The sequence below is a fragment of the Xylaria bambusicola genome (genome assembly GCF_022495145.1).
Source record: "Xylaria bambusicola strain CBS 139988 unplaced genomic scaffold F5B22scaffold_8, whole genome shotgun sequence".
Lineage (NCBI taxonomy): Eukaryota > Fungi > Ascomycota > Sordariomycetes > Xylariales > Xylariaceae > Xylaria > Xylaria bambusicola.
The window spans coordinates 609,849-636,325 of record NW_025953561.1 but is presented as its reverse complement, the minus strand read 5'-3'; the positions used below and the strand labels follow the sequence as shown (position 1 = coordinate 636,325).

The window sequence follows — 26,477 nt, the reverse complement described above, 5'->3', positions numbered from 1 at the left end:
CTTGTGTCTAGATCGCAATGTGATGGGTAGATTAATAGAGTAACTTAAGCTAGCTCATGACGGAGATATAATAAGATTTATTGCGATTTATCTAAGTAGACTGACACTCTCTCAATGATCTATAATAGAATCTCACGTTATATTAAATGATTCCATTTCGGTAAATACGTGATCTTGCTCACCAAGGTCTTTCTTTACAAGAATCTGCTTTATCTACACATATAAACATGAACATGTTTAATCCAATCTCTGTTTATTTATCTGGAGAGGAGAGGACAAGAGAGGCAAGTAGATAGGAAAGGCTGGTTTGGTACCAAGTTACTAGAACTATCTGGTGAAACTCGCGTTATCACGTTTTCTCTTTCCGCATTACCTTTTCCCACTATCTCTTCCCTCCTCCCCTTTTCTTCTTTTCTTCCCTTCTAGGTAGGTAAGTAGCGCTACACAACCTCCCACCGAGCCAACCACCCGACGCCCACCCCCGAATCCCTAACAACGCACAATCTCGCCGCGCCCTTCTCGCTCTTATGATCCTTCTTCGCCCTCTTGTTCTCGTCCGATAATGCGCGCAGCGCGTGTGCGGCGGTGATGCTCCCGATGGCTTCGGCGCGGCCGTCGCGCAGATTATACGCGCCCGTGGTGACGAAGCCGATGAGATCGGCTGCGTCGGGACAGAGCGGGTGTCCGTTTATCGAGGTTGCGTTGGCGGTGATGGTAGTGGGGAAAGGAGACGTGTTGATAGTGTTGTCTGCGGAAAGGAAGGAGGCCGGAGGTGTGCCAATGAGGGATTGCGCGAGGGCTTGGCGTCGAGCTTCTGGGGTGAGGGTTGCGTCTTCTTTCTTTGCGGATTTGTTCCTGGTGGAATTGTTGGATGTGAATGGGCGTTGAGAAAGCCATTGTGCGCGGAGATCGGGGGGTAATTCGAGTTGGCTTTGCGGAGGCGGCTGGGTTGCTGGGACTTCGGCTTGGGAGGATGTTTTTGCGGCTGAGGGGGGAGTGGTGCGTGGTAGACGGTATATCCGTGCGCATGATGTTACGACGCCTCGCCCGAGGAGCTTTATGTTCACTGTCACGGTGGAATTAGGTGCTAGTGTGGCTGGAGGTTGATTCGAGGATAGAAAGGTGGTGAAGATGTTTTTGGGGATGTGCGTGATAGTATTGTCTGTAAGGGTCTCGATTTCAGCCTTGTCGTCAAGTTTATTTGACGTCGGCTTTTCCTTTTCTGACTTGGGGACTTCTGGCGCATCTGCCATTTCGTGATCTTTATCATTGGGCGTCTTCTCCTCCCCCGTTGAAGAATCCCCCATACTGAAAAGGGTTTTGAAATCGCAGCTCCAACCCACGCCGACTTCACCTTTACGCCCGGCGCCGAGATCGACAGTCTCCCATTTCACCCGCTTTCCTTTGGGCTTGCGATCCCAAGTTCTCCACCTAGCCTGTCGTTCTCGTGTCTCCCAGCTATTGCCAGCGCTCGTCCCGGGTACGTCCCCTGGGAACCAGGGCTGGCCACGCTCAAATGACAGCTGTCTGATTTCGTCGAGTCCACCGAAGGCCGGATTGCCACCGGTAGATAGTGGGTAGTGCATTAAGCTGTACCATACAGCCCGCACGCATTTCCAGGGAAGTAGGAGCGTCCAAGTCCCTGGTACTCCCGCGCCGTTCGCATTTCGCGTGGCAAGTAACATGATGGGGATTGGGGGATCAACATCACTTGGCTCGAGAGGAGTGCCCGGTCCACTTTTTCCTCGACGACGGTTTAGAGATCGCTGAGACGGAAGTTTCGAGGCTTTGAATCGGACGTCTCGGTCAAACAGTTGATGTGGTCCATGAGTTTCGTCATTGCGAAATGTGAAGAGGGATTCGAGGAGACGTGTCTGCGATTGCTTGTCTGTGGCTGGTGGAGGCTGAACCTTTTGCGGCGGGTATTTGAGACGTGGATCAATGATAGAAAATGCCAGCAAGGCTCCTAGGGGCAATGACGCAGGGTCTCTCAGACCTAACAAGGACTCAAACTTCGAGGCGTGTACTTGCTTTGAACTAGAGACGGAGGCTTTGAGTACACCAAGTAAAGCCTCAGTTGCGTCCGGTCCCGTGATATCGATGCTTCCAATTTCGTGTCGTAGATCTTGTATGTATGGCTGCGGCTTGTATGCTCTGATAAGTTGTAACAGCTCATTAAATACCTGATGGAAAGCAGATGGGTGAATGCGGATGAATAGTTGTCTGGACACACTGTCTGCTTCCGTGTCAACAGATGCTTTCGGAGGGTCCCAGATGATAGTCGCAGGGCCAATGACACAGACGGCGTTCTTGACTTTTCTGCTCAGATTGCCAGTCCAATGTACGGCTCCTGATCTCCAACGCGATCCTCTTTCATTCCATAATGACTCCTGCGTAAGACCGATGTCCTTAAGAATATTCTGGACAATGTTCTCTTTTCCAAATAGGCTAACTGTGCTCATATAGCTCATATCCCAAGCTATAGCGCCCTTCTGCCACTGAACCCGATGAGTTGGTCGATAATTCTTCTGTGTAGGGGTTAGGGGTATGGAAAATCCCCATAAAGGCTCTGAAGGGAGTGTCATTCTAGCCCTTTTGGCGTGCCACAGGTGAGTAGGCAACCAAGTCTTGTTCGACTGTCGTTTCCTATATCTAGGCGCAGTGATGGGGAGATCGTTTAGCTCATTTCTCTTGATCTTTGGTCTAGCAGCGCGTGTCGCTATAGCATCACTGTCGGGTCCAAGATGTTTCTTAATCTTGAGCAACCGCTTCCGCTTGGCAAGGATGCCCAACCTACGTGCCGTCTCAGCACGTAATCGCGCCCTGGATGACTTAGGCTTTCTTGTCCTTGAGTTCACTGTCGGAGTATTGTCCTCGGCCATCTCTCGCTTAGCGCGTTTGTGTAGACGTTTTGGTATCCTTTTGTAATTATGAGCAGCAGTTCTTCGTCTCATGGTGAAAGGCACGCGCTGGAAGGCGCGGCTTGTCGCCGAGGCGCGGGTTCGACGCATGCTCTCGTCCAGGGCATTGATCTCAAATGCCATGGAGTTGACAAAGGACTGCACGTTGAGCTCGCCATCTTGCAGTGCAGCATGCTGGTTTTGAACGGCTATACTTCGTGAGTCGAAGAATTTGTTCCTCTTGGCGGCCCTTGGGTTCGATTGTGAGTTGGTGTCTTGCGGTCCATTTTTTCTCTTGTTGAACTGGCCCGAGCCTGTGGTTTGGGCTGAAGAAGGGGCTGAGGGCTTCCCATTCTTACCCCGTGATGCTTGCTGGGGGGGCATCTCAGCTCAAACTTCACCCACGGTAGGGGTTACATACGCAATAAGATAGATTCCAGCCGCCGGCACAGGAACATGGGCTTCTTTTATATGCTAGAGCTCCATGTAATGAGGAAGAGAGCCCTAGATATCTCTCATTTCCCTGGTCCTGATCATGCTAATCTCGTTGTCGCTGAATGATGCGTTTGCGTGTCGAACTTAGCCGAGAGTGCTCTACCGGGTTTTGCCAAGTGACCAAGTCTTCAGCAGTAGCAGTTCTTCAATATCTTATATCTTTGGGCGGTGACTGAACTCAAAATAGATTCCGTATTTGAAGATCAGCTCGTGCTCAGCATGAATGTCCTGCTGTGTGTCATGATGTCCAACTTGTACATGAGGAAAATGGCTGCTAATTGGTCGACGAGCGTGGAATTTTACCCATTTCAGCACTAACCCGATTCAGGGTCGAGTTTCACTAAATTGGTATGGGGACCCTGTACAAACCTGTGTACTGCCTGTGCTACCTACCTAGGTAATACTAAGTACCTATGTAAGTACCTACTGTCGGGGGTTCGTGGAAAATCCGCCGAGTCCCCTTATTCTGCCCAGATCTGCCCTATGAACCTGCCTTATTCTACCCTACTAGGTAAGGGCTGTTACTTTTTCACAGCTGAGAACACTTCACCAACTAATGACGTCTTGCCTTAACCCGACCTGAGATAGTGTCGTGAGATAGTGCCGGCATCCACGCGAGATGTGCAGTCTGTGCTCGAACAATGTCCAGTCCCGTATTCTGCCCGTATTTGCCAGAGTCTGCAGACTTGGGCCCCCCCAGTCTCGACGGCTTGTCTCGACGGCTCGGGAGTCCAGGCTGTCCAGACTTGGTTGGCCCTGCCAAGTAGTGCTGACAACCTGACCATCGCTCAGCCCATTCAGAGCCCATTCTCGATCTTCTCGATGCCCTCTTCACTTTCATCATTGCTCCTTTCGCTTTAATCATACTAGTACAGTATCCCTGGCGTCTTGATACCCGGGTTATAGTTACTTTACTTGCTTATAGTCGTTCTTATCGACCTATTTGTTGCCACAGTGTCGGCGCCAGTGCTTCAGGTACCTAACCTACTCCTACCTACTTCCCTGTCGAGCCTGTCTCGTACCTACACCAACTGCGGGCTAGATCCAAATCACCCACCTCCCATTCAGATCTCGCTCTCTCGCTCACTCGCTCTGTCGCTCTGCTTCCACACACACCCCCCCTCTTCCTCCCGCATATTCCGGCCCCTTGCGATTACGAATCCATCAGGCCGTGTCGACTTATCAGTCCCGAACCAAACCGGCATCAGCTATGACTGCATATCGCCGCGATCCTGTCCGCATCGGCTAGCTGCCAGCTGTGCCCCTACTACTGCAGTCGCAGACTCTGCCTTGGTCTGGTCCGTCCAGTCCGTTGAATGCGACTTTAGCCGTTAGGATCGACAATAGTAATCCTGTCCTACCATGGCCTCGTTGTGTATGTAAACCCCCAACGGCTCCTTGACTCGATCCCCCTCCCTAGCCATGAACTCCCTCTCCTTCCCTGAGTCGCATTTCAAAGAGCCTTTTTTCTTGTTACTCGGGATACCCGGGATTGATTACCTCATTGGCTAGCCGCATATACGCTTTGCACGACTCTGCATTGTCTGAGCATCGTCGCTTTATACACTTCCCTAGAAACCTTCCTTGTCACTGTCGCAAATTATAGCTGTCCACTTCTGTTGTCCCATGAGGCGTTTACATCTTTGTCGTGACCATCATGCCATCCTCTTCCTACTCTACCCTACTATGCACCACACTGTCGCCAGCGCAATTCTAAGCTGACATGCGTGTCTTCCCAATAGTAAATAAGGCTAGAAAGGTAATCTACTAGCACACCGTTGCTCTTGCTACTCTGCTATGTATCGTCACTAATCGCTCATCCGCATATAGCCGAAATTCGAATTACATCTCTGGATATACGACTTGAACAATGTGCCATTAGTCGCCGGCAAATCCTACGTAAAATGGCATCTACCCAACAGTATACACGGCGAACACCGTGGCCGTACGGCAAAGTGCTCCGTCGACAAGATCCATCATCGCGCCACATATAATTACTCGAAGACGGTACCCTTGCGAATCTCTATCGATCGCGCGAACAACCTGACCGAGTGCCCCATTGAGTTTGAGATTTTGCAAGAGTTTGCGACCGGACTCGCCGGACGGGACGAAAGGATATCACTGGGCAACATACGATTAAACCTGAGCGAATATGTCGAGGAAAGCGAAAATCATACTCGCCGGAGCACGGCGTCTCGAATTGCAGGGGGTCTAGACCATGCGCGAGACAAGATCAGCCAGCACGTACCACAGAGGAAGCTAAGCGTGGGTAGATCAGCTAGCGAGGGCGAACGACCAGGCGTATCTTTGTCGACAAGCGCATCCGCGCAACACCCGGAAGAAAATGACGTCGTAGACGAAGAAGCCGAGGAGGGCATTGTACGACGATACCTGATGCAGGATAGCAAGATTAATAGTACCCTTAAGATTGGTATTCTCATGGTCCAGGCGGATGGGGAGCGCAATTATGTGGCGCCGCCGTTAAAATCGGCCACCATGTTCATGGGTGGTATCTCAAGCATCATTGCGGGCGCCAATGAGCAAGTTGATGGGGAAGAAAGCAGCGACCCCGGCGGCGCCTTACCGAGCATGATTAAGTCTCGTGAAGCTGCCGAGGCCCAAGACATATACCGTCGTGCGCTTGCCGCAAGCTGGGATTCCCAACCCGGTGAATTACACGCCGACGAGTGCATAGAGGATATCTTTGCCGGTGGCAGTGGTTGGCGTGATGGCACGGGCGGCAAGTCGGCGAGGTCACACGCGGAATCGCCAAACCCCGGGAGGACAAGCAGCAGCAGCAGTAGCCGAACGCCAAGCACGAGTAGCGACGATCCACACGGCGGCACGCTTCGTCCAACTGATATCCGGCGCATTCAGCACATGCGCGACAACAGTAACGTGAGCGACAAATCCAACGCTACTATCACAGGCCTCAGCAACAACGATTACGGCGTACAGTCTTCGAACCTACCGCCATCAAGACCTAGCCCACAATCGCATCATACGCAGCGGTTCAGCAGACATGGTGGGCGCAGCTCACCATACACAACCCACAGAGAAGACAGCGGCGCGTCCCTCTTCGACGAGAGCCCGTCCCCCGGTCTCCACAGTCGCAACGAGAGCATGACAAGTCTCGTCCCGACGCTCGGCAGCACGGGAAGTGGTAGCGAGCGGGGCGGCGGGCACAAATCAAATGGGTTCCGCCGCCCGAGGGAAATCGACGAATACGAGCTGCGAGACGATCTCGTCGCGTGGAGTATATCAGAGACGACGGCATAATTTACATTCGCAATTGCATACCAGGAAACAGCATACGGGTGTTACGGCGTTACGTTTTATGGGGGAAAGGGGTCACGGTACCTAAGCTAGATATCATATGGCTCAAGCAAAGCATACATACAGGGGGCTGGTGTTCATGGCGATATATAATGCTGATTTTTTTTTTCTTTTTCTATTTATGTATGAAGTGTATAACAAGCGAAGGAGAAATACATCAAAAGTGCGGAGAATATCTTCGGATTTTATAATTATAAGTCACATCCAACTAACTACATACTCGTGCATTATTTTTTATCACAATCGGCACGAACGTGCGACATTGTGGTTATCCCGTATGTAACACAATTCCTTCTGTATTGATTCACGATTATATTAATCGGTGAGTTTACGGGTAACTAGCTTTCTTTATTTCATAGAGAAGCGTTATAACCTTTCGTTTTCGAAATGGATAATGTAATCTATATGATCTACGCGTACCTTGTTAACCTACTACATTCCAAAAGACCTTTCCCATTCTCCTCCCCCAAACACCCCTTTAACATTATCGTAATAAGTCAAGTGAAACCAAAGCGTAGATTCCACCGCCGAGTAGACGCAACAAATTCATGACACGAAGAAAACAAGTTAGATAAAGGCAGGCAGCCATAGTAGTCATAGTACGTAATGAATCATTGGCTCTTTTTAATATTCCTCTATGTAAACCTCCCTGCCTGCCTTACCCTCAAGGTTGTATTTCCTCTATCATGTAAAAAATGCAACCCCCCAACCACCCAATGAAGTAAGTACCTACGGATTCCCTTACTTATTACTAATATCTCAGACTTGTAATCCCCGTTGTATACGGATAGATCAATAAGCCGATGCAAACTAGTCTTCAGTCCCGACAGATGCGTGCGCATGGCGAAATCCATTACCTCGTTTTCTCGTCCTTGAGATCTCTTCAAGGAGCCTTCAGAGTTCCCCTGACACCGCCCTTGCCACCGACTTCCCTTGCTGTTATGATGACACTTAGGTCGTTACCAACGGTGATGGTAACCTCGACTTTGCCGCCCTTCTTGACGCCCTTGACGGCGGCCTCGGCGAGGGGGCTGCCGATCTTCCAGACCTTTTCTCTGTGCTCCTCCTCCTCTTCTTCGGAGTCGAAGTCACTGTCCTCCTCGTCATCGCCATCTTTGGCACCGTTCTCCTTTGCCTTGGGTTCAGGCTTGGTGACCTTGATGTGGGTGCCACCCTCGACAACCTTGACAAGAACGTCGCCGCCATCCTTGGCCTCTACGTGGATAGCACGACGGGCAGGAATAGCTGTCTCGGGGGCAATTACGGGTGTGAATGTTTCCTCGCCATCGTCGGATATCGTGAGGACTCCAATGGCATTTGAGATGTGGTTGACAGTGGTAACGGCTGGGTGAGTGGACTGCTCAATATCGTCGGACTCGTATTCTTGAATCAACGAAGCTTGTAGGGCAGCACCACGGGCTTGCAGTTCTGAAGGGTTCAAAGCGGTGGCGTTTGTTGAAGGGGCTAGGACTGTGGTGGTGGCAGGAAAGATGGAGCGCAAGTTAGAGGCAATTCTAGGGGTGTGCGAGCTGCCACCAGACAGTATAACCTCGTCAATATCAAGGACATCTAAACCGGCCTTCTTGACAACACCCTCAACCAGTCTGTTGAAACCCTCGAAAACCTTGCGTGCGATGGTCTCGTACCGTAATCTGTTAATGGTCATCTGGAAGTCAATACCCTCAGCCAAACTCTCAACACTAAAGTTGGCGTTTGTGCCTATGCTGAGCGCCTTCTTGGTGGCTTCGGATTCAGCCTTCAGCTTTGCCAAGCTTCTGGCGTTCTCGCGGGGATCAACATTGGCGTGCTTCTTCATGAATTCCTTAGCAAAGTGGTCCATAAGGACCTTATCCAACTGAGCGCCGGCGAATTCGTAGTCGTGGGCAGTCGCAAGAAGGGTGTAAAGACCCCCTCTTGAGGCAACCACAGCAACATCTGAGCGTGTACCACCGAGGTCAGCCACTACGACGATCTTGTCCTCCACCTTCGCCTCGGGTCTCGCATCGTAAGCGAGGACTGAGGCAATTGGTTCGTTGACCAACTGTAGAATTTCCAGGTCGGCAGCCTGCGCAGCCTTGATCAAAGCTTCTCTCTGCTTCTCACCAAAGTTTGTAGGTACGGTGACGACAGCCGATGTGACCTTCTTTCCAATGTAATCTGAAGCAGACTGTACAAGTCGTCGCAAATACCGGGTGGAAATTTCAGAGACAGAGAGGACAGAGGGTTCGCCTTCCGCCTTATCCTGGATCGTGAAGGAAATTGTTCCATTCTTATCTTCGGGGTGAGCAGCGGCGTGGCAGTGTGTGGGGTCAATCGACTTGAAACTATTCTCAGGTAAGCAGGCTGCCAAGATAGTTGTGTAGAGGCTAACATACTCTTGTCCGAGGAAGTCCTTGAAGGCAACAGTTGTGTTCTTGGGGTTGCGAACTAGGAGAGCCTTGGCTTGGTTTCCGGTATATTCTTCACCGTCTACATAGGAGAGGGTAGTGGGAATCTGGCGATCTAGGAAGCCGGCGTGGTTAGTGGCACGATAGGGAATGTTAGGGTTCATGGAAGGGGAAAGAGAACGGGGAAGAGAACGGGGAAAGGCATAGGAGATACTCTAGTGACTTACCTCCATCCTCATTCGCGATCACAACAGGGCTGTCGTCGATAGTGCAGGCAATAGAGCTGTACGAGTTACCAAAGGAAATACCAATGGCGCAGCGATCACCTGGCGCAGCGCCAGGAGCGGCCCCGTTCTCTGCCATGCTTCGAAAAGACCGTGATAAATTTGGTCGGTTTTGTGTGCGTGTCGACAAGCACGGGGAGGGTGTTGGCAGCGTCGAGATCTGATTAGCGGAGCAGGCCGTCAGAAGTGCGGACGTATGGCAGCTTGTCTTCGTAAATTTTGGCGGCCAGAAAAAAAAGTTACCCAAGATCAGTGATGGAAGACTGCGACGCTGCCCCAGCCACAAATGCCCCTCCAACCCGATGTCGTGGCCAGCCACACATGCCTCTCTGTCTTATCTCCATCTTATCTCTTATCTTTGCTTATCAGCTCTGAGCTTCCTATCGAAATTCGGCTAGCCGAAGCTACCCTGCGTGGCCTGGCTGAGATGAGAATACGCAGCTTGCTTCACTCTCACATACTCATCCAAGGGATTGCTGGAAAATGGCAGCTCATGCTGATCGCGTATTTGTTTTGCCGGGAGACGAGATCCCCGCATCCCTCGTACCATCACATCCCAAGAAGGCTTTGAAGCTTGGCCCCGGTCTGCGACATGTGCCGCCGAGTGAGTTGATACCAACCGTGGCTGGCCAGCTTGTCACGGACCACAGGAAGAACTCGGTTTGGGTCGAATATAACGGTGGAAGAGTGAGCCCGAGCCCATAGACATCCCCGTCCCCGCACAATCAGGCCTCACTAACCCCAGTCTCAAGTATATCCCGGCTGTTGGTGATTTGGTGATCTGCACTGTCCAGCGTTCTGGTCCGGACTACTACTACGTCACCATCACCGACTACACTCCCAACGCCATTCTCCCTCAGTTGGCCTTTGAGATGGCCACTAAGAAGACTAGGCCGCAGCTCAACCACGGTGCTTTGGTATATGCCAGGGTGTGTCTGGCCAACCGTCATATGGACCCTGAGTTGGAATGTGTCTCGCCTACTACCGGCAAGGCAGATGGGCTTGGTCCCCTGGTTGGAGGAATGCTTTACGACATATCTCTCGGAATGTCTCGGCGGCTCCTAATGAGGAAGTCGGTTGAAGAGGGGAAAGTAGCGGTGCTGGAAGAACTAGGGTCTGCCGGCCTTGCCTTTGAAACGGCTGTTGGCAGAAACGGCAAGCTATGGGTCAACAGCGAGAGTGTCAAGACCGTTTTGGTAGTCGGACGGGCCGTAAAGGAGACGGACGATAACAATCTTAGCGTCGAACAGCAGAAGAAACTCGTCCGAAAACTCGTCAAGGAGATGAGCTAAGTGAATAGATCGGGCTTATGTTGGTAATCGCTCGGTGCAGAATCCCCAGCGCAAATGGCAAGCCAGAGCCAGACTCTCAGTATCCCAACCACTTTGTACGGTGTCATCTCGCCTGACGCAACATCGCCAAATGTCCGAGTTCTGTTGACGATCCATGAATTAATTGAGCACGAAGATGTCGCCCTGCTACACCGCCTTGCTGCACCTCCAGCATCGCTTCCGCCTCATGGGCATATCGACATCACGTAAGTTTCAATGATTTGGAATTTTTTTTATTACTTGCGCATGCGTAACATTTTAAAAGCGAGTTCTAACCAATTGATTCATAGCACAAAGTCCATTTTTAGATCATGAAATCCAGTGTTTGAATGGTTCCTTTATATTGAATGCTATGCCGGTTGCTGACCGCGCGCCGCAATCAGTTCCTCCGGTCTTGACCGGGAAGGCCATAATGCGCCTCACAGTCCTGAGACTTCATGGCTAAAGTCGTACAGAAGGCGGCGTCCGGATAGAATAGCGGGACAACTCACAGGAGAAGATATCCATGTACCAACAGGTACATTTGCAGCCATCCAATTTGGCTAAATACATCCATCATCACCACCACCACCTCGAGCCACTTTAACCAGCTCGCTATTGATGTGTACTCTTATCTCTGTTCTCGATCTATCGCAAAGACCGACGAAATCCAGACCCCCAAATAATGAACATGGGAATATATTGCCCAATGATATTGTAATGATTACCAACTTCCATCCAGCGATTAGATTGCAAAGTGGTTATTCTACACACGACGATGGTACCTTTTCTCCGTAGGAGTTCGCGTGTTGCTGGGATATCCGAATAACGACATGAAAATATAAGACTCTCGTCTCGGATATAAATTCGCGATGGCAGAACGCGAATCTAAAGTTGCTTTACTAATGCCTACGCGTGGTCGCTTGTCTCTTCCTGTCCTCACGTTCAAGCGCGTTCTTGTTAAGTCAGATTTTAAAACTCAAGATGCAGTTCCTTAGCCTTCTCGCGTTTATAGCGGCCTGTGCTGCCAGCCCCATTACATCCCAGGCTGCTCTCAAACCATATGTCAAGCCTAAGAGCTCTGACTCAAGAGGCCCCTGCCCGTTGTTGAACACTCTGGCTAACCACGGCTACCTGTTGGTCTTCCCAATCTATTATTCATAATAGAGCTCCGCTAACAGATTTCCACTTCAGTCCACATGATGGTCGCAACATCACAGTCCAGGACATCGGTAATGCCATTTTTGACTCCACGAACTGGCATTCCGACTTCGGTACTTTACCCGCAAAATTTGCATTTCAAGGCCTCGGGCTGTCGAGCATCAAGCTCTCTGACCTCAACAACCCAAAAGGGGGCGAGCACCCTGCGTCCCTGACGCGCAAGGACGCCAGTTCCGGCGACAGTAACACCATCGACACCACCCGCGTAGCTCAATTTCTCGCAGACAGTAAACCCAACTTTTTGACAGTTGAATCACTGGCAAAAACCCGCAACCGTCTTGATACTACCTCTAACCCACTTCCGACAACCCAGGAGATAAGCGTAGGGCAGGGGGAGGGGGCGCTCCTGTTGTTACTTATGCGCGACACCTACGTGCGAACGGACAACATAAGCACAATTCGCGCGCCAAAAGACCGCACTAGAGTTTGGCTGCTGGAAGAGAGATTCCCTACAGCTCAGGGGTGGCAACCTGCTAAAGAGACTGTCCTGCTTTCAGATACGGCTCCAATCAGCGCCGCCATTGTTGACTCGCAGGCGGTGCAAAGGGGAAGTTCTTAGAAATCAAGCATAAGATGCAATGACAGTTTCCAACGTCAAGTTGCGTTTAATAAAAGGCTTATTTGCTAGATTGCCCAAGTTTTGGGGCATTACAAACGGTACTTGAGCATTACCATGCAGTCATCTGCCGCATGGCTAGTGACTAATACTTGTAAGAGATCGCTGACAAAACTTGTCCACTGTGTTACAACAAACTCAGCTCACTGTGACTGACGTATGTACTGTAAGACTGCTTGCATACTCAACATCCTCCGCAGTCTGGCTTATAGACCTTCCTCTCGTCACGTCACTCGAAGAACCTCCGGTCTAGGACTCCCGCCATCAAGCCACCAAGTCGTATTGCATCACCCTTCTACATTCAGCAAGCGCCGGTAGATTCGGTGTGTTAGAATCATTCTCCATCATCACCTCGGCTCAATCCCTAGTCACTATCAATCAATCGTCGGGTTAAAGCGTCGTCCTTGCACCACGGACCTTTGTCAGCAATGTTGTTAATGATGCACTGGGCATTATCTTCACTTACGAGTAATACGGCCTCCACACAAACCTGTTTCAATTGTCATCGATGGCCGAGGTCGGGCGTCCCTTTTCCCACCTCACCACCTCCTCCGATGTCTGTCTAATTGAGGGGGAAACAATGCCAAGGCAAAATTCCGAGTAGCGATGTCGTCCTCCCCGCCATACTGCTCTCTATGAGCCGGGTGTAGTGTTCTAAGGTGTGATTATTATACCAAAGGTATATCAATATTCGCTAAGTCAAACCAAGTTGCTCCTCACGTCCGCATAACCAGTTCGCCATTCAACTGTAACTCCCATGATACCCATTTATGTTTCGTAGACCGCTTGCCGGAGCTCTTGGATGACGAGGATTTCTTTCCGTCCTTCGATTCGCTCTGACTGCTGCAGGAGACACAGAGATCTTTATTATGTGAGCCTGGGGTACCATCACTCCCCGCGATTGCCATGCGGAAGGCTAATGGGGGTGGTAGGGCATCACATCCATTGCAAGGCATTGTCGAGCCTTCGGTCAGAGATACTGTGAGCAGGTGGGTATATCCTCCCCACGCGATGGGACTTGTCGGGTTCCGTGCACGACGAAATCGGCTGGCGTATGTTTAGATGTTTCTTGCTGTTGACCACCAGCGACAGCTTGTCAATTAGACGACTCTGAGCTCTGTCTAATGCACTAGATTGTCGAGGCTGTGTGTATATATGACGAAAAGGATTCAGAACAACTCGACAAGAGCAGACCATCGTTGGAAGTCCTAAGGCCTATAATATAGAAACACGTCTCTATAGCTTAACCGTTGAGCGGAAAGGCGCCGGTCATGGCTCCGTCACCCTTTCGGATACGTCCGCATACGCCATTTCGCGCTTGCCGTTGCTTAACGCTTGTTTCTGGCTGCCGAATGACTCTGACAATTCTTGGCAGCTTCCCCAAAGGTGCAGCAGTTCGTCTCATGAGAAACTAGAGGCGTCGACAATGGGGAGAGTGAGATAATATTAGGTTCATGGGACTAGCTTCAGCTCCGTTGCAAAATGTAACCCACACCTACTCCTCCTTTCCCGCGACAACGGCTTGGTGCGTATCTCTATTCCCTGGCTACCACGTTGCGGCGAGGTGCATTGGGTGGGATGGATCGCGAGGTCCTTGTTCCTTAAACTCTACATCCCCGTCCTATCAGGATTCAGGAATTTCTCTGAACCATGTCTACTCGGTGACGATAAAGGTAGAGTGCCAAATGTTAGTGTACAGCTACGTATCAGACTTCGGTAGAAATCCGTAGTAATAGATGACCTAATTACGCCCTCATGTCTCAGTCGACGTCTTGGCGTTATCAACTACCCTGGCCTATACCGTCATGTTTGTTCGTAAGGCTACTAAGCTGGCTGGTTATTGCCAGGGCGCAGATGCAGGTTTCATCCCATAGATGATGCTTGATATGCGGTAGTCGGAGCGGCTGAACATTAAGTTCCACGTTTGTGAATCCGTCGAGTCAAACCCATGTCATCACGATTTCATCCCTACATTAAACCACCAATCTCGATGCTGTATGAAGATTACATTCTCTACATCACTAGACTACGCTAATAATAACTCTATACAGTGTACCTACCCACCATCGTAGTAGGTAGACAAATTACTTACTTAGTACATAGTGGTCATCCAATCACTATCTCCCATCGAGTGAATATAGCACGAAAACGATGTTAGCGTCGCCTCGGTGGCAGGTCACTTGCCTCCTTTCCTCAAGCCCAGGTTCCCGGAACAGCAGGCCGCAAACTCGCCAAGGCGACCCAACTTCCATACCCTGGTCTGCCGTCCCATGGCGTATCTTATCCTTCGAGACGGTAGGATCTGAAGGATGAATAATAATTCTGAACTACAATGCAATCTGATCCCGTGTCGAGGAACACCCCGCCCGGTTCCGCCCACGCTTGAGCCGCAGCCGAAGCTAAAGCGAGGCATGATGTAACCCGGATAGTTATCTACATGTAGGTATTTGTCTTTCGGTTCCAGAAGACAGGGTCTCGTGTCACACATATTTTCCCCTCTCGTGACCTTGGCAGACATCTTTCTCCGCGGCTCAGACACCAAGTACCTATCAAATCCAACAACTGCCCAATCACATCTGTCAAGGAAAGGCGCAGTGCGTAAAACTGCAATACCTACACTAAAATAGCTGCCTATCTACATACATGTACTGTAAGCAGGCCCAATACCGACGAGGAGGTACACTAAAGCAGCCATGAAACGCCTCATTTATCTTCGTAGCTCGGCAAATAACGATTCTCAAATTCATGTCCTCCGTCACGGGGGGTTGACGAACAAGCTTTTTTTGAACCCTTCGCATTAATTTGCCCAGATGTTCCAGCTTTATGCCCGTGGACACATGTTGTATCACGCACCGCAGGTCTGACCGCCCATTGCATGGCAAGCTGCGGTGCCGACTGGCCGGTACATTGGTGTTGTGACGGTGAAGGGTAGGTTGCCTACATGCTGCAGTCATACGTACATGACACATACGTAACAGACGTACCATGCATGCCATCATACAGTAGTGGCAAGCCCACACATCATGACATCGAGTCGATTTGCCTGCCGGGACCACATAGAGAGTAGGCAGAAGCTCTACACGTACCTAGGGATGTAAGTACGGTAGTGTATGTTGCATCCCTCCACGTCGAACCCCTGATCTCTAAAGTCAACCCGAGGGGGGGCCAAACCCCTCGTCCCGGGCCGGAGGTGGGAAGCTAAAATATCTCACGAAGTCTATACCATACCATATCAAGTATTCACTCAAGTAAGCTAAGAAAGATCTAACGCCGGGGCTTTTGCATGAACTCCGTAGATTAACCGACTGCTGGGCAAGTTCAACAGGGCAGCGAAATCTCCCGCAAAGCCGCAACTCCAAATATAGTATAGATAGAAGCATGATGATGGTGATGGTATCTCGAAACTTCTTTAGCTTGTGTCTTGGAATAGACACACTAGACACTGTAAGAGCATCCCACGACGCGTATTATTTAGACTATATGGGCTAATCTGCCGATCGCGATGAGACCTAGAGTCGAATAAGAAAGACGAATCTGGACTGATGATCGATTATGATTCATCCCTTGTATCCTCCCACTTCCCGCAATCCATTTCTCAGCGCAGTATGACCCCAAGATCCTTCACTGTACTCTATACGGACACGGCACGTTGTGGCGCTCCCGGCGCTCATGCAAGAGAGATGAGGTTATTCCGCTTACAAGGGAAAAGAAAAGTTCTAGAAATATACCGTTAGCCAGGAGCTTATCTCGCCGCCACATCCTTGTTGCTCGACGTCAATCAACTCTAGCTTTGCTCCAGAGCGTCTTTATCAGATGCATGACTCGCGTGGACGTTTCCTCAATGACCTAGGGTCCTTGGAACTAATATAGCAAGGATTACTTACTTCCCAAGATGACCAGACCACGGGGACAAGTTCCGGGCTGCCTAGCTTTGATTAGGTTTATCGCATCGTAGTACATGTGACTCAAAATGCTTACCTATTCAATCCAGCTTAGAAATCTTCCAACAACGAATGCACCAGTTTTAGTTAGCAAGATGAAAACATCACACTGCCGACTGTGACCAATTCTACCCAGATAGGTAGTGAACAAGTTCAAGAGAACCAGGGGCACAGCTAAATGTCGCGTCTTAGATTCTCACCATCGTATATCGTGTTCATGGTAAGTGGAGATCCCCACCACGCCGCCCTAGGAGAATATTCACATGTTACCGTCCCATCTCCACCACGGCGGGACCAATGAAGTCGCGTAAGCAGAACTTGTTTAGTTCCTATGTATGTCAGAATAGAAATAACTAATTAACTAAGTAATTAGAGAGTTACTGCCGTCTTAATAGTCCCGCTCCTACGGGTACAGGGCCGAGACTTCATTACCCCAACATCCATCAACTATCAAACATCATCTACCTACATATATGTAAGCGCCATAAACCATATTCAAGACAAATGCCAGGGATATTGACCAACGCGAAGAGAACTACTCTCAGAAGGGGCTGTCGAATTTGAGAAGAAGCTGTAACACAAGACAAGAATTGCCTCTCTCTCTAGATATAGCAGAAATATAGTCCATCAAGGCCTCTGGGGGCCGTTACGTAACAATAGGCAGTATCACTTATTAGAACACAAGATCCATGTGGAAAGGTGGTATGTGGAGATATATCAGAACCTATTTTTGTCAACTATGAAATTGCGTTATTCATATGTGACACTTATAATTTTCCTTTACAGGAACCAGCGCAGTAAAACATACTATACGATGGGAAAGGCACAGTGTTAGCAGAAATTTGAACTCGGACCATGGGTAATACAACTTTGCATTTAACTTTCGTTAACAGAGCATGACATTAGTAGAGATTACTTACAGACACATTGCCTGAACGCCTACTCACAATAGCAGTGATCTGGTTCTATGGATTATATAGCTATGGGCAACGCTAGCTAAGGCACACCTTTGACTTAAGGGCCTGTTCGACGAGATCATCAACCTCAAGAGCTGCCCAACAGAAGAATAGGGATTGCTAAATCATCAACTGGACACCAAGGGAGATCCCGCCATTTTCCTCATGCAACCTTAGATGACGTATATACGCCACGTAGCAAAGAAATTTCGTCATGTATGCGAAAGCCCTGCTACTAATTAGTATTCAGGTCTTCAAACCAGAGTAAAACTCTTTTCTCACCTGGTTAGCCAGAAAATAGAAATCTCAGGACCCTTCCATCAGTAGATGCAAATATCAAAGCAAAGCGCAACTTCTTGTTGCTAGATAGCGTTACACTCTCGTATCTTTGTTTTCTTGGTTTAGTAGAGCACACGATGTGACAAGTATCGGGGTCACGGCGTCAGCTTTCCTCTATAGCTTATCCGCTCAGTGCCGTGTTCAATCCATTTTGTTAGCCCACTCCAGAGCTAATATCTAGAGAGCAAAAGGTCTGGCTTTCGAATTTGCCCTTGAACCATTTTCAAGCTTGTGTATATAATTGAAGGGTCGTCAATCTGGAGTTCTTTGACTTTGCATCAGGGCCATTGGACGTATGATGGGCGTATTATACAGACCTACGCAGGTTCACCTGTGTACGCCTGCTTCTGCCAATACAGAGGCACCTTGCCATTCTCAATGGCCAGCTGACGCCTGTCCGGATCTGCAATCATCTCTGGGCGAATGTAACGACACGTCAGCCCAAACCGACGAATTCCGGCAGCGACAACTTGATGCTGCGAAGCGTATTAGTCGCGTATATAGTTCGTAGTGCTTGGAAACATACCTCGAAGTACTGGTGGATCCTAGTGCCATGCATAATCACAGCATCGCCGTGCTCAACAATGAATGATAACAAGGCAGGACTTGCCTTGTCCTCGGTCCCGAATCCAGTCTTTTTCTTACCACGGAAACTCATGATGGAAGGAGAGCCAAGGGATAATGTTGCGACCGTTGGCCCCAGTTCTTTCTCTCCATCATCATGATACTGGCAACTAATCAGTCGAAATCTTTTGAATCAACGAAATGGACTTACGCTTATCTTTGACTCCTCGAAGTAGCCAAGGATGAGTTCCTCGTTGAAGTCAATGAATTTATTGGGCATTGAAGTCGAATCAACAGAAAGACGGCTTTTAGAAGCGCAGCTCGAAACCAACTCAACTGCTTTTGCGCCACACCATGTTAGACGACTCACAGCCTTCATAATCGGAGGAGGCGCTGTTTCAAAGCTATTAGATGTTTTCACAACCACGCCAAACTTATAATCAGCTCCCTATGCCACAGGTCAGCAAGTTTACTGCAATGTACTCCTTTATATTCATACCATATTGCACGCAAAGTGCGAAGTGAGTTCTTCCATATGGGAGCCTGCAGTGATCTGTTAGAACTGTAAAAAGCTAATGGGTCATTTGGGTTTCTCACCTGGGCAGAACGCAGGGCGACGTTGCAACTTAACATCTCCCACTCGTGTTGCTTTCTGTATTTCCTGGAATAGGCTATCTAAACCTTCCTGACGCTCTAATGCAGATTTGGATGGCCGAAACACCGAAACTGAGCCGATGAATCTCGCCTCGCCATGGTTCTTGGGATCGTTTGGAAGATAGAAGCTGGTTACTTCGTAGCCCGGAACCGTATGCTGTCTGCGAAGAATTCTGGTGTCAACCGAATAGAACTTATTCTTGTGTATCCCAAAAGCCCGGTTGGTTTCTTCATGTACCTTCAACATCTCAACGTCTTTGGGAATCATTAATAGTTGAAAACCGCACTTGTCACATGTCCAACCATCCCAAGACTTTCGCTGGGTTGCAGACTTGCAGTCAGGACACACAATGCCATTTTTGAATTCCTTTTCCGATCCGTAACATTCTGGCTTAAGTACTGGAAGCTCCGGAATTAGAGGTCCAACTTCGACTGTTGGGTCTCTTGTTGCTCTTTCATTCAAGAAGTTGTCATTATACTGGAGAGCATCGGCGTCAACGCCAGGATGCTGAAAGCGAAAGAAGTTGGGGCAATTCATGGTTCGACAGCACCACCCTTCTTGGAAGATTTCCTTGCTCTCTGTGTTACATGATTCGCATGTGGAGGTACGGCAATGGAATTGGCCAACAGCAAACATGCCGTTCCTTTCTTGACCCTGTGGCATCCACCACGATATGGAACTCAGATCAATCTTCTGCAGTCGTATCATATAATGGATGAAGCTTGTTCCATCCGACTGAGTAGGCTGGGGCTCAGGCCATATCTCTGTGACAAAGAACCAGTCTAGAACATTGAAATGGTGTTCTAGTTCTATTGATACAAGGTTATTGGCATAACGCTCTGTGCTGGTCAGCAGATGCAAATGTATACCATGGTGGCATGGTTTCTCAGATCACATACTTTTCCCTTGAGCTTGCTTTCCAATGACAACCCCAACTGGCTGGCCCTTGTTCATTGCATTTTCGAGGTATGTGTAATTCTTAGAGGTAGCCGACTGATTCTTAGTTCGGACGTATCGGCCATCCTTATCATTACTGAAGCCTCCTCCACTATTATCCAACCGTGTTAGTAGGGTTTCTGTTGTTAAAATAAGGAATACTTAAGCTCGTACATTGTAGTAACGATTACCTGGCTTTGGAGAACGTCACGAGGTGTCGTCTTTCCATTGAGAAGTACACCAGTTGCAGTACAAGCTTTCTGTTTTGAATGGACACCTGATTGGTGCGACTTGTAAAATACGAGGCTGTCACAAATCGCAGCACGGGAATTTGAATAAGCCGGCGTTTCGCCAGCTGGACGGGCGAGGGGTTCGGCTTGCAGAGATTTGTTATCAAGTTTCAATGCCTTCTTTGTCTTAGGCAGGGCCCGGGAACGGCTAGAAACCTTCTGCTTCTTCTGCACTGGTTCATTCAAATCTCGGATATCGGATGCCTTGCGCTTTTGACCGCCTTGGTTGGCGTCTTTGGAGTGAACGCGAACGGAGCGAAGGCCTGCGGACTCCATTATACCAGAGTGACGATAACGTGAAACTCAACAAGTTCCTTCTTGGAAGACGAACAAATTATACGCAATTCTCTCTATCAACCTGGGTATATAGACTGAAGATAGTTAGTGACAAACCAGTAACATGAAGAGATAAATGATATAGTATATTGTGAGACACGCTGACAAAAAATAACACTAGGACATGTGTCTAGTGGTAGACTAATAGCGGTGAAATAAAATTAACCAGGATTTACGCAGTAGTGTAGGGATAGATAATCGGGAATGCATCTGATAGGGGAAATAAGTTATAGTTCAGCACTATGGGTAGTCAAGAGGGCAAAACATTATATATAGTCCCATAATAGCTGATGAATGAGGATGCCGAAGTTTGTATCTTTGAACGTGATAGTTTTTAAGACGTACCGAAATGCTTCCTTTAATATATGTCTTCTCACAGCACAAACTGTTGGGTTATCACCCCTACAAGTTAGCAACTCCTGAAAATCTAATAATTGTGTGACTGTTGTGCACTAGGAAAAATACAGTTTGTTGAAAGGTTCACACATTTGTGAACCAATGTTAACAGGTAAAGCAAAGGTTTGCCTGTTGACGATGTTCAAGGGGGTGAATCAAACCACTTACAAGGAAAATACACGCCAGCAATGGCAATTGGAAGTAGATTGGCACTTGATGCACACCGCTATGTTCAAACTTGTGGCTTCACACAATTGTCAGAATCTAGAAAACAGCAAATGTCAGCATAGGCACAGCGAAGGCACAATGGCCTGAAGATGAGTTAACATATCATTGCACCAACAGCGGACAGCACCAAGACCAACTATCTCAATGAACAGCAGAAGGTGATGAGCCAGAAGAAAATTCCCCAGATATTCAGCACTTACCGAATGGTCCCTGGTTTTCTGGGAAAGGCTCAAAATGCCACGAGCAGGGAAAACTAGATGTGGTAGAAAGGACAAAGATGTGAGTATGAAATGGCTCATGCAGAGTTCAGTGTCTCAATTCTGTGCAATATAGGACATCTGCAGTTGACTATATAATAGACGGTGCAGGCGGGGAGGACTGAACAGAATGAATAAGCTGATGCTCGCTCTGAACTTTAGCTGCACACCAAAGGGCTCACTATGTAGAAAGAAAACGGGGAAGCCGACAACCGGAGCGCGGATGGATGATGATGTCTCTTGCTGAAATTACTGTAGGCTGGGGGGTTGTGAGTGCTGGAGTAGACAAGGCTAAGTAAGAAGATGAAGAGGCTGAATAGGTGTGGATGCCGACCGTGATACCTCTGCTTGCACAGGTAGTAAGTGTGGCGCTGTGCTTGACTTTGTGATTGCGTCTGAAGGCTGAAGGCGTCCTTAACGCGTCACGTCGGTCTGGATAACACCTGAATTTTGGTCAAGACAATGCAGGGTCAAGGAAGTAGAGAAGTAGAATGAGGCAGAAGGGCGAAGAGGGAGAAAGGGGAGGAGAGAAGGAAACAAGAAGCCAGGCTCAGTCCGGGGTTAAGTTCTTCCTGAAAGATTGGCCACAAGGACAAGGTGTGTCTGTGTTGAGGAAAGTACGATGGTGGAATTGGATGAAGTGTGGGCGTGGTTGCCCGAAGACAAGCCGAGGGTTTTCTCTGTGGTAAGTTTGGACAAATCAAGTCAAACCGCTGCTTCCTTCGGAAAAGATTGAGTGTCTCCAGGATTTGGAAGGAAGGGTGAATAAATGGATTGTGGGACAGTTCGTTCTTGCCTCCAGTACAGGATAGAGTGGCAGGTAGCTGGGAGAAAAAAAGTAGAATGAGGAAGATGCTTTGATCTACTCACCTGAATTGAGCAGGACAAATCACTACTAGCTGGTCTGACTGACTGCACAGCTATGATAAGTCTTGACTAGTACTGAGAGTGGTGTGTAAAGAGGCTGAAGAATATCAGGACTTGGTGTTGAAAGGAGTAGTGAAAGGCCGGAGCAGGTAGAAGATGAAGTGTGTGAATAATATCTAGAGGAGAAACAGTAAAGTAGAGAATAGATAATAAATAGAGAAAGATTTCTTGACTGTTACTGAGCTTGTAGTGCACTTTAGGCGCCTGGGAAAATAACTAGTTGTCCTGAAGCCGCCTGTGAGGGTGAAAGGGGGGAGGCGAAGTAGTCAAGTATATATGTACTCCAACGCAGAAAGGAGGTTGACATATGCTCTCACTTGACCATTCAGCTACCATCTAGCTGGAAGATTCAAAATTAATCATTGGGTCCCAAGTGAATGTTATTCTATGATTTAGGTGATATGAAGCGAGAAATCCTCCGTATATGGCAGGACTTGCGCTTTGCTCAATGAGCTGCAGCAGCGTTACTAGCACCAGGTACCGATCCAAGTTCCAGGTAGTTGGGACACGAATGCTGAATGTGTTACATTGATCACTAATGTTCTCTGTCCCTCTCCGCATTAACTGCGCCCAACATGGACAGAGATATATGAGCACACATGTCGAGTATTGATTGACCATTGGGTTGAAGCTGGCTACCAGAAATGGTTGTATACCCTCAAACTGCTATTTATAGGCACATCTCTGGCGCCTACCTCATGACATCTATGTAGACTACCTAATCAAACACGGTGGGCTCAATAGCAGACTGGGTATCAGGAGCCTATTATTGTACTGAATGTGCATTGAAGTGGAGGAGCGTAAATTGCAATACCCGACCTATCCACAGCTCAATAGAGGCTGGTATCTAGATGATTTCTCTACTTCATTAGACAATAGACTAACTTCTGTCATTGAGGAACGTGGCGATTGGGGATCAAATGAACCACATTCAATATATTTAGTAATTAGCTTAAAACATAAATATCGCCTATGTGCCCCTTTTCTGATACTTCACAGGCTCACCATGGGTCAATATCTCGAAAATCTGAGCATCGCTGAGCATTGGACTAATTGATGTAGATACAGAAAAGCCATCGGCATCTCTCGTCGGAGCGAGTGCTACACAGACCCATAGAATCGCCGAGCCACGACCCGACGATAGGGAATTGCGCCGGCCTTTCACCTTGTGTATCCCGAGGATATACTGGGTGAAGCCCATTCCGACAAGCCACGGCTAGCAATAACAGACAGAGCAGAGGAGCTACGCTACTGGTATCTGTAGAGGCCTAGAAGGGTAAGTACTTGTAGGTACTATGATGAAACTTCCACCGTTGCTTGTTCGCGGTACCTCAGGTAGAGTCCTGGAGATCTCAGATGTCTGCTAGCTCGTTGTGGCGGTGCGACGGCCTAATGGGTTCTGGCCACTCAGATCGCAGCTCGTACTCTGTTATCCAATCGGAGCGGCCTTTTCGAGATCGCTTGCTCTATTAGTCTAGAACGAGTTGATGAGCAAATGAGTAGGTAAGTCCTCCATATACAAAAGACGTAAATTTCAAAGCATTTTTTCCAGATTCATCTTTGTTTTTTATTTTAGTCTGTTGAACACTGACGAACTTTGCGTCGCTGATTGAATAGCTGTCGAAATGTCGTCTTCACCAACGCTGGTTTTCGTCCACGGGTCTTGGCATCAGCCCTCCTGCTACAACAAGATCACTGAGATTCTCCAGGGGCGACATGGTCTGAAATGTGTCTCACCCGCTCTGCCTTCTACAGCAGGAAACCCAGACGCGACCTTCAAAGATGATATCGACGTCATTCGTAGAGCTATACTCCGTGAGGTCAATGCCGGCACAGACGTAGTCGTCATCGCCCATTCGTACGGCGGCATGGTCGGCAACAGCGCCATCAAGGGTTTCGCTCGGTCGCGAGAAGAGCCGGCTTCAGCCACCGGTCATGTTGTCGGTCTCATACTCATCGCTTCCGGCTTCACGTTTACAGGGCTCGCCTTCATGGACCCCTTCCTCGGCCGACCGCCGCCATCGTGGCGCGTCAACCGCGAGACGGGCTACGCCGAGATCGTCATGTCGCCGCGCGAGATGTTCTACCACGATCTACCGGCCGACGAGGCCGACTACTGGGTCTCGCAGCTCACGACGCAGAGCCTCAAGTCGCTGTTTGAAGGTGGCGAGTTCGCGTACGCCGGATGGATGGATGTGCCCTCGTTCTACATCGGCACGATCGAGGACCGCGGCTTGCCCGTCGCTATGCAGCGGATGTCGGTTGGGATGGCGCGCGGCGTGGGCGCCAGCGTCGAGCACAGGGAACTACAGACGAGCCACTCACCGTTTTTGAGCCGTCCTGAGGAGACAGCTGAGATCATATGGGAGGCCGTTCAGGCGTTCACGGGTCGTCCAGTTGAGCGAGCGCGGACGAATATAGAGGAAAACCATGAAATATTGATACCAAGGGTCCGGCTTCTCCAGCCGCTTACCTGGTATAGGTTTGGGCTGCCGCTAGCCTTTGGTCATTTTCTAGGTCGTTGCTATACAATATTCAGAGGCGCGAGGAGGTTGTTCGGATTCAGGTGATGTTATTCTGCTATTGAAAATCTGTAACATAGCGGTCTTGGCTCCTCTCCCTCCTTTCATTGTCATATAGTACACATACCCCTTAAAAACTGAAGAGACTCCTTATATATAATAAATATCACCATAATAACTTCAATCAAGTCTGCTGGAAGCTTCTGTACTTAGCACTTCAGCATTTCGGTGCAAAACTTGGTTGGAAACTATTCAGCCGCAGTGCTTGATCGGAACTAGATGGGTGTTCGCTGTTTGATTAGATGAGCCACTTCATGGTATCACATGCTTAGACAATTGGAAAAGTCAAGATGGTTACCAACATGCTCGCATCACCTGTCACACTTGAGTGGATTCATGGATCAGCCAAATTATGGGGGAAAATCGTGTATATAAAGAGCAAATAGCCCAATAAACGATCGTACATGAAGTTAACTCCCTAGAGCAAATCGAGTCATCGCTCTGGCTGTTGTCGTATGAGCATTCAATGAAAATCGCAACCAGATTGCCATTTGCGACACAAGGTGCCGTCTCCTTCCAGATGTTTATGTTTCGGGGAGACAGAGACATAGGTCATCGCTCTGACTGTTGTCATACGAACATTCGATAAAAATTGTGACCAGATCCATCCGCAATGCAATGTGCCGCCTCCTTCCAGCTAACTATGTTTCTGGGGGATAAGGATATGGAATCCAGCTCAACATCTCCAAACACCAAGATCTCTCGGCCGGTGGTGTATCCACGAATAAAATATGCACTTGAATCATAGACTGAGATTGTTTCCTTGTCTGGGCCTCCGCCAGACCCCCTAAACAAGGACGGTGGTCCAGACGCTGCTGTGCTGCCTGGCGCACCCACCTCCAGGCCTTGTCGCCTACCAAATTGCAAAATCCTCGCTGTACAATGATCCTCCAAAGATAATAATGCTGGGGATCTATATAGGCTAACTAATACTAATCTAATATAAAAATATAATAGGGGAACTAACATACATTTCCAACTGCCTCGATGGCAGAGGATAAATGGCGCAAGGCGTAAATGCTGTCGGCATAACGAGCACGACCGTGGCGGTTCGGAGGTGAGAAGGCGAATCTGGAGGCAGCGGAGACGGGCTGTCAAGAGGTTAGCTGCGAAAACGGGCAAGCAATAAGCGGTTTAGCTACCATAACGAGCACCGTCGGATGTAATAGCCGATAGATGAAGTATGAAGTACTGGAAGGTGGTGACGGGCTATCAAGAGGTTAGCTGCGAAAACAGGTAGGCAATAAGCGGTCTAGCTACCATAGTAAGTACCGTCCCATGTTATGGCTGATAGATGAATTATGAAGTACTGGAAGGTGGTGATGGTTTACCACGGTGGCACGACCGGAGATATCCTCCGGCCATGCTGGTGTTGGAGGATGGTTGAGGTTCGAGGCAAGGCCAGTGAAGACACAAACACGGTAACGCCCGTGGGAGTCCTGTTTTACCTGTTAGGTATAGCCTTTAACACCACGAACAAAAGCGAGCAAATGCGTGAGGGTCAGGTGGGCTGGGCTGGTA

The 26,477-nt window shown here is 48.9% G+C and overlaps 7 protein-coding genes across 7 annotated transcripts; 4 read left to right on the top strand and 3 right to left on the bottom strand.

Annotated features, from left to right (window-relative positions):
• Positions 1-57: 57 nt before the first annotated feature.
• On the bottom strand, positions 58-3,736 carry F5B22DRAFT_595699 (POPLD domain-containing protein). Its single transcript, XM_047974161.1, has one exon. The coding sequence runs from the start codon at positions 3,282-3,284 to the stop codon at positions 441-443; it is 2,844 nt and encodes a 947-aa protein (XP_047833638.1). The 5' UTR covers positions 3,285-3,736; the 3' UTR covers positions 58-440.
• A 1,036-nt stretch (positions 3,737-4,772) lies between these two features.
• Positions 4,773-7,024, top strand: F5B22DRAFT_595694 (N-terminal C2 in EEIG1 and EHBP1 proteins-domain-containing protein). The gene is made up of 2 exons (XM_047974160.1): positions 4,773-5,154; positions 5,226-7,024. The coding sequence occupies exons 1-2, from the start codon at positions 5,119-5,121 to the stop codon at positions 6,672-6,674; spliced, it is 1,485 nt and encodes a 494-aa protein (XP_047833637.1). The 5' UTR covers positions 4,773-5,118; the 3' UTR covers positions 6,675-7,024.
• A 424-nt stretch (positions 7,025-7,448) lies between these two features.
• On the bottom strand, positions 7,449-9,673 carry F5B22DRAFT_545008 (Hsp70 protein-domain-containing protein). The gene is made up of 3 exons (XM_047972887.1): positions 9,346-9,673; positions 9,107-9,233; positions 7,449-9,055 (listed from the first exon to the last, which is right to left on the bottom strand). The coding sequence occupies exons 1-3, from the start codon at positions 9,479-9,481 to the stop codon at positions 7,615-7,617; spliced, it is 1,704 nt and encodes a 567-aa protein (XP_047833636.1). The 5' UTR covers positions 9,482-9,673; the 3' UTR covers positions 7,449-7,614.
• A 212-nt stretch (positions 9,674-9,885) lies between these two features.
• On the top strand, positions 9,886-10,694 carry F5B22DRAFT_643792 (uncharacterized protein; the record flags this gene model as incomplete). The annotated part of the gene is made up of 2 exons (XM_047978323.1): positions 9,886-10,089; positions 10,155-10,694. The coding sequence occupies 2 exons, from the start codon at positions 9,886-9,888 to the stop codon at positions 10,692-10,694; spliced, it is 744 nt and encodes a 247-aa protein (XP_047833635.1).
• A 1,002-nt stretch (positions 10,695-11,696) lies between these two features.
• On the top strand, positions 11,697-12,492 carry F5B22DRAFT_643790 (putative chloroperoxidase; the record flags this gene model as incomplete). Its single annotated transcript, XM_047978322.1, has 2 exons — positions 11,697-11,848; positions 11,907-12,492. The coding sequence occupies 2 exons, from the start codon at positions 11,697-11,699 to the stop codon at positions 12,490-12,492; spliced, it is 738 nt and encodes a 245-aa protein (XP_047833634.1).
• Positions 12,493-18,102: 5,610 nt separating this feature from the next.
• F5B22DRAFT_661958 (uncharacterized protein) lies at positions 18,103-20,506 on the bottom strand (the record flags this gene model as incomplete). The annotated part of the gene is made up of 7 exons (XM_047980403.1): positions 18,103-18,261; positions 18,312-18,512; positions 18,561-18,797; positions 18,849-18,892; positions 18,947-19,843; positions 19,904-20,052; positions 20,115-20,506. The coding sequence occupies 7 exons, from the start codon at positions 20,504-20,506 to the stop codon at positions 18,103-18,105; spliced, it is 2,079 nt and encodes a 692-aa protein (XP_047833633.1).
• A 3,388-nt stretch (positions 20,507-23,894) lies between these two features.
• Positions 23,895-25,064, top strand: F5B22DRAFT_595672 (alpha/beta-hydrolase). The gene has a single exon (XM_047974159.1). It carries the CDS (start codon positions 24,000-24,002, stop codon positions 24,942-24,944), a length of 945 nt encoding a protein of 314 aa, XP_047833632.1. The 5' UTR covers positions 23,895-23,999; the 3' UTR covers positions 24,945-25,064.
• Positions 25,065-26,477: the final 1,413 nt, after the last annotated feature.

Bases quoted from the DNA above. Each gene is read 5' to 3' on its own strand.
- F5B22DRAFT_595699 (XM_047974161.1), bottom strand. From the start codon at position 3,284: ATGCCCCCCCAGCAAGCATCACGGGGTAAGAATGGGAAGCCCTCAGCC.
- F5B22DRAFT_595694 (XM_047974160.1), top strand. From the start codon at position 5,119: ATGCGTGTCTTCCCAATAGTAAATAAGGCTAGAAAG. The intron at 5,155-5,225 runs GTAATCTACTAG...ATCCGCATATAG, and splicing joins TAGTAAATAAGGCTAGAAAG to CCGAAATTCGAATTACATCT.
- F5B22DRAFT_545008 (XM_047972887.1), bottom strand. From the start codon at position 9,481: ATGGCAGAGAACGGGGCCGCTCCTGGCGCTGCGCCAGGTGATCGCTGC. The intron at 9,234-9,345 runs GTAAGTCACTAG...CCGGCTTCCTAG, and splicing joins GATCGCGAATGAGGATGGAG to ATCGCCAGATTCCCACTACC. The intron at 9,056-9,106 runs GTATGTTAGCCT...ACCTGAGAATAG, and splicing joins AAGGACTTCCTCGGACAAGA to TTTCAAGTCGATTGACCCCA.
- F5B22DRAFT_595672 (XM_047974159.1), top strand. From the start codon at position 24,000: ATGTCGTCTTCACCAACGCTGGTTTTCGTCCACGGGTCTTGGCATCAG.